At 35.8% G+C, this 11,748-nt stretch overlaps 2 protein-coding genes across 2 annotated transcripts; both read right to left on the reverse strand.

The window, feature by feature from the left end:
- Nucleotides 1-4,939: 4,939 nt before the first annotated feature.
- Nucleotides 4,940-6,006, reverse strand: LOC134679581 (uncharacterized). Its single transcript, XM_063538535.1, has 2 exons — nt 5,644-6,006; nt 4,940-5,201 (listed from the first exon to the last, which is right to left on the reverse strand). Exons 1-2 carry the CDS (start codon nt 5,888-5,890, stop codon nt 4,942-4,944), a joined length of 507 nt encoding a protein of 168 aa, XP_063394605.1. The 5' UTR covers nt 5,891-6,006; the 3' UTR covers nt 4,940-4,941.
- Nucleotides 6,007-6,257: 251 nt separating this feature from the next.
- On the reverse strand, nt 6,258-10,877 carry LOC134672341 (piggyBac transposable element-derived protein 3-like). Its single transcript, XM_063530235.1, has 3 exons — nt 10,703-10,877; nt 7,585-9,365; nt 6,258-7,245 (listed from the first exon to the last, which is right to left on the reverse strand). The coding sequence occupies exons 1-2, from the start codon at nt 10,875-10,877 to the stop codon at nt 7,585-7,587; spliced, it is 1,956 nt and encodes a 651-aa protein (XP_063386305.1). The 3' UTR covers nt 6,258-7,245.
- Nucleotides 10,878-11,748: the final 871 nt, after the last annotated feature.

An 11,748-nucleotide genomic window follows, 5' to 3' on the forward strand; every position in this document is an offset into this window, starting at 1 on the left:
AAAAAGAAGATACCTATGCAGACGTAAACAACATAAGACGCTAAATAGGATCATGACTTAAATGTATGAGTTAAAGGCGAAACGTGGGTACCTAAAACATACTTTCGCATCTCAATATGTAGCCCAAGTGTGAAACATCTCAAAGCAAGGTTCCACACACAAAGCAACGTTGCACTGGTCACACCAGTATCTAGTTTGCCTTCTCGTCTTATTGAACTTCTTAGTATTACTGCAGACATGGCATCTTCTGCAAGGCAGGCGTTTCTGCCCCGTAGTAGCTGGAATCTTTGAAGGGAAATGTCTGTCTGTGAGACGAGCTGGCAACACTGTAGTAGCACTTTGTTTGGGCTTCTTGGTTTTTGGTTCGACAGACTCAACAATAGGAGGTATACTCGTACTTTCATGGTGGAATGGAGTCACTGGAATTACAATTTCATTGATCGTTGTTTCTGAAAATTGAAAATGGAATATTACGGCATTCAATTTGTAACAAGAAGGCTATTATTGGTTAGATTATCAAAATAGTTAGCAAGAGTAGTTCGCCCGGAAGACGCAGCGAAGGAAAGCTGCAAAGGTGGAGCGGTCAATATTGCACACAGTTGTTGAACGAAAAGAATACACTGCGAGTCAAATCAGTATCTAATTTAATTCAGATTTATGAAATTAGAAATTCTAATTGACTCGCAGTATTAGAATGCCGCTTCGTAAGGGGTTGGTTTTGGATTGAAATGCAGAATAAATAATACATTACATGAAAAAGTTATTTTAATCTCGTTTAGATATATGAACTTAGGGTTACCAGATACAATCCGATGGCCGCGTTTTAATAAATTTATTATTTGTATTAACTTAAAACAATAAAAAGTCACAGTAAGTTTACTTAAGTTAATAAAAAGGTACTTTATAAAAAAGTCTATCAATTCAAAAAAAATCCTGACATTTTCGTGTTCGGTCCCCATTCCTGACAAAAGGCCAAAATTCCTGACATGTCAGGAAAATTCCTGTCATCCGGTAACCCTATATGAACTTATATGTTCTAGCATTTGTACCTATGTGTATTTTAAAGTTAAATGCAAAATTTTCGCGTTTAAATTCATGTCAATTCAGTTAGTATCTTAATGATGTCATTTTTTTATTATCGTTGTCGTCACTGTTAGACGTGTTATCAATTAGAATCTGCTGAATTTCTTCCACTTTTTGCATTTTAAGTCTTTCTCTGTGCCGTCTGCGGCTCTCTCTCCATTTTTTCCTTTGAATCCTTTTTTCCCATGGAGTCATATCAGCTACACTTTTAAGTTTCTTTTCTCTTTTTCGTCTTAAATACCTTAATCTGTCCTTCTCCTTTTCTATAGCATATTTATGAGGATCATTTTTTATTTCTTCATATTTTTGTCTTCTTCTTAGTCTTCCTATAGCCCGCTTATCTGCAGGAGTTTTTCTGGTTTTTCTTCTGGCCATGTTTACATCTGAAAATAACGAGAAAGCAAGGCTTGATGCGTTCGAGGAAATGGGATATCATGATGCATTTGTTTTTAAGTTTTAAACTTGACCACAGTTCCTATAGAAAAAAAGACTTAAAAATGTATTAATCAACTGACAACATTTGTAAACGCCTGGAAGAAGAATCATAATATGATTCTTATACGAACTTAAAAAAATAAAACACATAATCGTTACCAATATAAATGTAATAAAAATAGAATGAATTCATATTTATAATTATCTAAATCTACGATATTGCTAAAAACGTGAACTTATATATAATATTAATAAATGTCATATACCAGCGGTCGGCAACCTTTTAGCAGCCAAGGGCCACATAGTAGTTAACGAAGGTGACGCGGGCCGTACTTTGTTAATATTTATGACTTTATGAGACATTGTTGTTTATCACTATTACATACAAAATAACCAAGGCGGCTCTCGGGCCGCAAGTGACAGGTTCACGAGCCGCATGCGGCCCGCGGGCCGCAGGTTGCCGACCGCTGTCATATACGTAAGCTTTGGGCACTGGAGGCGTTGATCACCTTTTGTTTAGTACCTATATGACATTTATTTCAGTGTATATAGTAAAGTTTCTACTTAAAATAACACAATTGAAAATATTTTCATTAATAGTTTCTTCATACCTACCTATATTTATAATTTTAACTGTATGGCGAAGTATTAACTAGGAACGAAAGTTAAAAATAAACACCAAGAACACTAGAAAGGCAGGACACAAAAACAGATGTTGCATCATCATATTGGGAGTCCTATAGCGCCGATAGCGCTACACCATAGTAAGTACCTAAAGTCAATGTGGCTAATTCCGTCATAGGGACTATTCCGTCCACAAGCGTATATTTCTTTGATTTTCAATAGTAGAAAAAAAAACCATTTACTTTTGATAGCTGAAACTAAATGTAATCGCTGCTTTGTCTATGAAATTATCTATTTTGTTAGTTGTTCGAGAAAGACGCTAGTGGACGGAATAGTCCCTATAACGGAAATAGCCACATTGACCTTACTTGACATTTTGGGGATAATAAGCTTTAAGTAAAAATATTTAACACCATTGTTTATATTACAAAAATAATATTTGCCAACGATAACGATGGTCGTATTTTGACTTAAAGGAATCATGTCATAGTACGTACTTAACCTTACTATAATTATATAACCCCACTCGACGGAATATGTTGTACTTTATAACAATTTAAAGGAACTTAATTAATCATAGCCAATTATTATTTATAAATGCAAGAGTAATACCTACCTACGTAACAAGCAACTAATTCTAAAAACAATGGGTCCAAAAGTAAGAAACAAATTATAAAAGTAAAGCTAAAACTAAAAAAATCGAACTAAAAATAAGAAAGAATTAAGGACTTTCATTTAAAATTATTATGAACATGATTTGTTGAGCCGTTTTTTAATGTTTGTAAAAAAAAGTCATCCTTTCTTAATAAGTAAGTGGATGTAGGTAAGTGCCGCAAAAATAGCTTTGGTTTGTCCCTATTATATTTCATACAATACAACACCCCTTTTAAGTACCTACATTTACTGATACGGATGGGAATTAACAGAACACCACATTGAACATAGCCTGATATGCTATTTGCCGGTTTTTATATTCATTGTGCTACTCTCTGTCTTGGCAATGAATACCGGAATTCCGGAACCCCGAAACACCGGAGAATCAGACCGATTTAGACGATATTGAACAAGATCAAGATCAATATCGAAATATCGGTGTTGGATTTCTTTAGTTTCGTTTTATAAAACATGATGAAATAGAAGATAGCTTTTGATTAATAAAATGTAACAATTACGTTAATAAATTGTATAAATATGTTTTTAAAATATTTTAAACGGACCATTTTCATTAGACAATTTGACTAAGCTATATCGGATTTCAATCCCGGTATTCAGATTGTTCCGATTTTGGATGCCATTCTTTCTTTAATCCCTGTGCTGGCATTGGTATTGGCCACGACCGGTTGTGAGGAAACGGTTCATGCTGATGGACTCCTTTCTCAGCCATCAAGTTATTGTCCTTATCCGTGAAGATGTAGGCTCTGCAGGCTTTGACCTTGGAGCAGTACCATCGCCAACCATTCCTCATTGGGGAGGGATGCTTCGAATATGTGTAGTCTTTGTAGATCAGCAGCGGACGCCCGCGTTTTGACAATACTTGAGTTACCCCTGAAAAAAGGATGTCAGTTAATACCTAAGTTTAAATGTCAAAACCAACCTGTCAGATAATATGATTATCGAAGTTACCCCGTACATACTTTAGTTGCATTTTAGTTGTAGTTCAAAACAGAAGTTAGTTTGTTTATTGCCTGGGTAAGTCATAAACCTGGCATTTACGTACAGTCAGAAAACCTACTGCTTGTCAGCCCTGCAATGCAACCATATTTGTATGCAGGGTTGATAAGCTAATAGTTTTGGTGACTGTACAAAAAAAACCTTAAAGGCAAAGAAAAAAATGTTTTGGGTGTTGTAAATTATATTAAGATAATTAAGACAATAATTACGAACTATTTGGTAAACATATTTAGCATTTTATTAAAAAAAAGACACAAATTACTTAATTTTGCATTATTAAAAAACTACACGAAAGAGACATTCATTTAGTAGGTCCATTCTTAGATTTTAACTTTCGATGATATTTCCAAAATAAATCCTAATAAGTTCTCATATGTCCCCTTAAATTAAACCAAACACCATACATTGTATAATAGTACACTTCGGGTAGCAAAAAAAATATCTTACATACCACAATTAATAAAATTAATAACTGCATTTCAAGCACAGCTTACAACTAGAAAATAAAATTAAGCATTTTTATCAACTGTCAAATAATCCAGGCCACCATAGAACTGACAATGACGCTTGTAACAAAATCGTAAGGAGTCTTACCTGCAAACTAAAACCTCAATGTCAATTTGACGTGATTCTATGAGGCCCTAGGGTTCAATTATATTTTGTCGATTAACGTAACGTACACTGGATAAAATGTTAACTATGTGGCGCAAATTATACTGTAATTATTAATTAGACTGCGTAAGGTGAGGACGTTTACATACAAAATGTAGGAAGCCTGCGCCGCGCCTTCACCTTACGCCGTCTTTGTATAATTCACGCGTTAGGAATATGTTAAGAATTAAATACAACAGTTCTTTTAGTCGGTAATTAACCAGATTTTCCTTAGTACTTTGAACGCCTTACGTCATCTTACAAAACCGCTGCTCACACCTCACACGCTCACAGCACAGGAGGAAGCGAGTCAACATTAATTTTACTTAAATATATAAAGGTTACAATAACAGCGTACGCCATCACGCTTATCGAATTTCTGTGCGCTATGGCCAAGCCTACTAATGATAACTTCAGGCGTCCAAAGATTAAACATTTAATAAAATTAACCTATCTACTACTACTACTAATAATAATCTAACTATCAACAAGGGGCTCCCTAATAGCTCCTAGAACATGATCCGGTTTAAGGTAATATTTAGGGGGATTATGGCAGTGCTCTTCAAAAGCTGAAGTGATGAAGTTATCGTCATCTGTGAACACACAAGCCCTGCAGTTCTTGAGCGTCGAGCAAACCCATCGTGTCCTGTTGGGTTTGGTGTATTGCCGACGGTAGGTGTATTGGCGGAAGAGAAGCATCTCCTTGCCTTTACGAGATGTGATGACGACTGCAGTATCTGGGAATAAAATATTCGAAATTATCTTTTCATCTTTAGCTCTGATTCAATTATATTTCCATCTCCACCGTTAACATTCTCAACATTGCCTACCATTCATTCATTAGTGACTAGAAATCACAGAACTATATGAACAGCTGTGTTCTAGAATTCTAAAGTCCGACAATGTTCAGTATGGTAGACAATGTGCAAGTTTACTCAACAATTGCACATACCTAGGTAAAAGAGATGCTATTCAATATAGAGATTCTATAATGTAATACGAAATTTTATTGGAGAATGCTTAGTCAAATCAATTTTGGTATGGATTGAAATTGGCACTTGTATTTTCATTGAGCGTAGGTATCATCAGAAATATGTTTTAAAAAGGAATTTAATTTCTTGGCTTAATCTTGATACAACTTAAATGATGTATATTATGATAACCGTGAATAATACGTACCAGTTTGATCCGTGTCAATATTCTCATTGAACGGTAGGCTGTGCCGGTGAATCTTGTTGGACATGATGATTTCATCATTGTCGTTCAGATAAAGGAACGCCGGGCATCCTTTGTCTGTGGAACAGTTCCATCTAATGCCATGTTTAGACCTGTACGCTTTTCTGTATCTATGGCCGCCATATTGAAGTATTGTGTGTCCTTTGCGAGATTGCACGAATAAAGCGACCTCTTCGCCATCTTCATCCATTTCTACTATTTCTTCTGGTTCCACTTCTTCTAGTTGTTCCACTAAATGTTCCTCGTATTGGGCAAGTACTTCTAGTTCTAAATTGGAGTCTAATTCAACTGTCAACAAATAAAATATTGTTATTAGTTTTTCAAATAATTATAGGACTCATTCTACAAAGTATACTTATTAGATTTACAAAATGGGATTCTAGAATATACATACTAATATACAAATTAAACGAAATAACATCATGCATTTATTTAATAAAACGTAACAATAATTTCAAATTGTAATTAAGATTAAGTACTTGAGATCACATTTTTAAATGATGACTAAATTGTAACAAACATAATTAAATTTTTACTTTATAATTCTTCAACGAACAAAACCAGTTTAAAAAATGAAACGCTAAAACAAAATAACAACTTCCCCTACCCTGATCAGCCATACATTTAAATTATAACATAAGATTTTTACATAATTCGGTCTTGAAACACATTACAAAGTACAGGATCATGATTATGCTTTTCATTATGTAATATAAGTTCAAACTTGTCGTTGATATGAACATAGGCATCACAATTACGTTGGTTAGGTTCGTTACACCACCACCTCGATCCACCAGTGAAGTTCACCCCTTTCTTAAAAGTGTACCCGTTAACGATAAGTAGGGTGTTACCAGTAGACAATGTAACTACTGTAACTGAAGAAAAAAACACGTTGCACGCAACAGAAAAAAAGGAACTGAAATCTACGAAGCGATTCGTTAAACTGACTACTAAACTACTTTCTACAACTACATCTACTTCTATATTTCTACTGATTTGCTATACTAATTATGTACAATCGAATTCATAAATATTTGTAATTATACTTCTTCACCTTAATATATTGCAATAAAGTGAAAGAATGTATACATACTCTCATAAATAGAGTTTTATACAGTCGAGTATATTAGATTGTATGAAATAAGCGTTTGCGTTTAAAAAAAAAACAAGGAAAGAAACTTAAAAAACACATAACACAAAAATTAGAATTAAACATATTTGATGGTTAGTGATCTAGACAGTATACCTAATGTATACAATGACTCTACCAACAGGAGATACACAAAAATTATAACGGTTTTCGAGCAGACATCCTAGTATAGACTCCTGTCTTATGTCTAACATATTGAGGGGGTGTATGAGTATGTTTATTAACATATTTCCTGAGTCGCAGATTCTTGTCGACGTGAATGTAAACCTTGCAAGAGTAGGCGGTTCGGCCGGAGCATCTCCATTTTGTCCCCTGAGCGACTGCTGTTGGGTTACTGAACGTGTAATCGTGGAAAAGGAGTGCACTCTTGCCGTTGCCGAATGTAATTATTTGAGCTGAAATGAGATGTGGGAATTTTTTTTGCATCATAATTTATAACATTCCCCATTGGAAAGGTACATCCCATTATTCGCATCCGAACGGTCATATTTGAAAATAATGAACATTATCCATGTAAATTATATTAATTTAGAACAGAATATTTAATTGCAGTTTCAACACAAGTGACTAAATTAAAAAATAAAAGAGGTTAGATACTCGTTATCATTGACTTTGTGCTTAATTTATTATTTACCTACAGTTAATAAAATGACATCAGGTTTTTACTTGGACAGTAACACACAAAAAGTACATATTATACAAGATCCTTTATTAGTCTTATATTTATGATTAACCTACTTCTTATGATATGCGAAGAAACAATTATTAGCCCTTGAAAGGCATATGTAGACATTGCACTTCGAGCATATAACCTTTGTTCTAGAATTGCATTGTTCAAGGCGACAGGCACGAGGCGATTGTATGGAATCGTCAACAATCGGCAGATGGTCATATCCATCGTACCGCTTCCCTACTGACGGCGGAGCCGTGTGCTTGTATTTGCCAAGAGTTAATAATGCATTGTCATCTGTATCGGAGGCATCTTCTCGCCTTTCTCTTTCAGGGCAGTTCGTCAAACAGTCGGCCACGTCTAGTCGAAACCAAAGTAAGTCTTTATCTTTTCTCGACGACTGGCCTAGTCCCTGACGGTCAAGTCTATACTGTCGCCAAGCATTTGCTACGGCCAAATCCAAAAGATGAATTAAAACCTTTAGTGTCCATTTCTTAGACCTTAGTGTTTTGTTATATTCAAAGGCCTGGTGGAGACCATCAACTCCACCCATATTCTTATTATAATTCATAACGACTTGAGGGACTTTCACTGGAATGCATTCTTTACCTTTCTTGTTAAATTTCTGTACAGCTTTAACTTGATCACCTCCTGTGCAGTTCGACGCTATCAAAACAGTTTTATTACGAGTATCGACCCATTTAACTAGCGCGACTTCTCCAGAAACATACTGTTGAATATCACCACTCTTCATATCTTCCTTCTCGGAGAGGTTCAATTCCTTGCCGTTCGGTACTCTGTTTGCACCTATGGTACCAGTACCGTGTAGACCCATCTCGCTTAACCTATCCAACAGCGGAATTGTATTGAAGTATTTGTTGAAATATATACAGCTTCCACGCGGAATGTCTTGAGCTAAGCAAAGAATTACTCCTGGCCCTTCTCCTATAGAGCGGTCCAATTCTGGGCTCTTTGAACAATTTATTTCAAAATCAACTATAAGCCCTTCACCAGTAGTAACAATGTAATTTTTTAAACCGATAGGCTTGGATTTACTGCAGGGTTTATTGTGAGATTTTCCAGCCAACCGTATTATATGCTCGTGTACACTATAAAATGATGGAATTCTTTCTAATTTCCTACAAGCCTTACGCACGGTATCGATTGCAGGTTGCACTTTCCAAAGAGCAGATTTATTCCCCGCTGGAGCCTTGTCAGTGGGTACTATTTGAATATGCTCACGCAGCAAACAGAAACGGTCCCTAGACATAACATTGGACACCAACTGCAATTGCATCTTTTGGCGCCAATACATATGTGTCCTGGGATAACTGATACACCCCATAACAAGAAAAACTCCAAAGAGATTCTTGATTTCGGCCGCGGTAGTATTAAGCTCTTTGCCTCGGTGTTTGCGCTTATAGTATAGATTGGTACATTCCGCGCAGGTTTTAAAGAATTCATCGTCGAAATATTCTTGGAAATATTCAAAGGGTGAGCGACAAGTAAGTGCAGGATAAGATTGGTACTGTGAATGATCCTTATCATCATAGGAAGATTGTCTCCATTTCCGTGATTTGCTAGATGGGTCCGAGTCAACTGAACGGCTTCGCCTTCCCGACCTTGAGCGGTCCCGACTAGCGTGGCTATCGGTAGATTGGGTGCGGCGGCGGCGAGTAGGCGACCGGCTGCGATCTTTAACTGCGCTACAATCTTCACTCTCATCTAAGCTCATCTCACTGCCACTATCAAGCGCAATGTCTCGGTCCTCATAATCTGACGCGTCGAACTCCGATTCATTTTCATCGCTCGTTATATCAACCTTCCATGCTGATGTTATTGGACCTAAAATAACGGACAAAATAAAAAATCTTAACGTTAAGATATTTTTTTGATGAATTGTAAATCTCTAGTAAAATTTGTTTTTAATATGTTCAACAGGCTATCAATCTCATGTTGTCAATTTTTTACAATAATAATAGTACGGTAATTGCAAGGCATGTATTAGGTAAATAGGTAATTTGTTATAATTCAATCTACCAGTGTATTCCACGCATGTGTTCATTAAGACATTAGTAAATTTCCAATAATTAATAATTTATTTTGCATGTATTGCATAGGTACAATGCATGGCAAGATTGATATAATCCATAGCAATAAAATTAAATATAATGTAGATTTATAATACTGCTTTTGTATACTGAAGGCAAAAAAATCGTTTACAATATAATTTATTGTGTAAACCATAAATGTACCTAACTGCTAAAACAATTTGTTTTTACACAATGGAATTAATATTCTTTCCTTAAATGAGATCAAAATCTTATCACTCAATCTAAATCACGATGACGCTAGACAAATTCTAAGCTGAATCTGGAACTAAAATATTATAAAAGCTCATAAAAATAATACAAAGAGTAGGAACTACATTTTGAAAAGTAAATATTATTATATAAATATAAAAGATCGCGCACATTTTTGTTTTTTTGTACTTCACAGTTTACGGCGCAATTACACTGCTTCGATTTTGAATTGTTCGCATGAAACAATGGATTGTGATCGATGCAGTGTGTTGCACCTTTAAAATTAAAACATGTCTTATATTAATACTTCCTAAATCTATAAATGGCCAATTTACGACCACCCTGCACATTATTTCAACACAACCAACACGTTTTTATCTGGTTCATAATAGTTAACTTTTTTACATAATAAAGGCAATAATGCCAATAATATATCTTGCCTTGAACAACCACAGATTGCTTATAGACGATGACTACAGAAAGAGAGCAGATATCTAAGTGTTTTTCTTAACATACTCTACCAGCGTTACCATTTGGACTCTTATTATAAAACTTTATTCATGGATCGATCTTTTGAATATTAAGGTCAATATGGAAAAGACCAGCGGAAATACAATTTCTCGATGTTATGAGCTTTGCTCCTTCTATACGGACCTTCTGTAAGTAGAGTACGAGTATATGTATAGTACAAGCGCAAGAGAAACAACGAAAGAGCTTGTATTAGACGGTCTTCTCCGCATTGACCTTACAAAAATGCTCTTCTAATTTTGCGTTACACTACTAGACACGTTACTGATGTCGTTTTCATATATAGACCAGTATCTTCGAAAAAGTCTGGCGTACTATTCTAATGCACAGTCTCAACAAAAAGCCCTTTACTAGTTTTTTCATAAACCGGCGGCAAATGCGTATGTTCATTGGATATGCTGACCAGCTCATAATCGTCGTTGACATGGAGACACACAGAACATTTCCACTTGGTCCTGCCCGAGCAGAACCAGCGCTCGCCTCCTGGCAACGGGGAGGGGTTGGAGAACGAGTAGCCGTCCAGCATTAGGAGGGTGGCGCCATCTACCGCTGTTACCACGGACACTGGAAGTTTGCAAGTACCCTCAAGTAAGTACAAGATCTATCTATGGAACAAATTTAAAGCATTCACGATTTTGTTTAGATATGCCACGCACAAGGACGTTACCATTACATATGCTGATCCAGATCATATTAAAAAGGAGTAAACTGAAGAGACACCGTCAATAGAGTCAAATTACTGTCCGACCCATCCCAAAGATGTATGTGAATGACTGATTCCCTTTAGTTTTTTAAAACCTTGGCACACTTTAATAATTAGAATCTCAGACGCACTGACAAAGCCTTCTTTATTTGCATGTTACGTTCATTCAAATTTTTAAGCAGTCTAAAATATAATGTATTCCACCTAGTAGTGGCGGCGCATCCATAAAAGCCGATTCCCACCGGTTTCCCTATTTTTGGACTTTTGAGCAGAGTTGTAAAGGAAATATGTAAGCCAAATTAGCCCCGGCTTGCCTATGGATATGTTTGACGCGCCGCCACTGCCACCTAGATCAAATGAAACACACAAGAACCTAGTTAAGCGATTTAATACCTATAATTACATCGTGAGATCTACTACCTGAAAGTTTTCAATAATAAATTAATACTTTCAGTCAACGTAAGTTAATAAATAGTATAATATGGGGCATTATCTATGAAAAGAGACCTTATTGTCGATGGCGCATACGCCGCACAGCATCGCGCGGTATTGTATTTATATCGGAGCATCGTTAATAATGGCGTAAGCGCCATCGACAATAAGGTCCCTTTTCATAGATAACGTCACATATATGCTCTATTAGCATCTGAATTTTCGTGGTGGATGAGTGTGTTGATATTTCGAATATATAAAC

The sequence above is a fragment of the Cydia fagiglandana genome, chromosome 2 (assembly GCF_963556715.1).
Source record: "Cydia fagiglandana chromosome 2, ilCydFagi1.1, whole genome shotgun sequence".
Taxonomy (NCBI): Eukaryota; Metazoa; Arthropoda; class Insecta; order Lepidoptera; family Tortricidae; genus Cydia; species Cydia fagiglandana.

Excerpts from the sequence above, each read along its gene's own strand:
- LOC134679581 (XM_063538535.1), bottom strand. The coding sequence starts at position 5,890 with ATGGATGAAGATGGCGAAGAGGTCGCTTTATTCGTGCAATCTCGCAAA. Across the intron at positions 5,202-5,643 it reads TATTGACACGGATCAAACTG|ATACTGCAGTCGTCATCACA; the intron begins GTACGTATTATT and ends TTTTATTCCCAG.
- LOC134672341 (XM_063530235.1), bottom strand. The coding sequence starts at position 10,877 with ATGCTGGACGGCTACTCGTTCTCCAACCCCTCCCCGTTGCCAGGAGGC. Across the intron at positions 9,366-10,702 it reads GCCGGTTTATGAAAAAACTA|GTCCAATAACATCAGCATGG; the intron begins GTAAAGGGCTTT and ends CCGTTATTTTAG.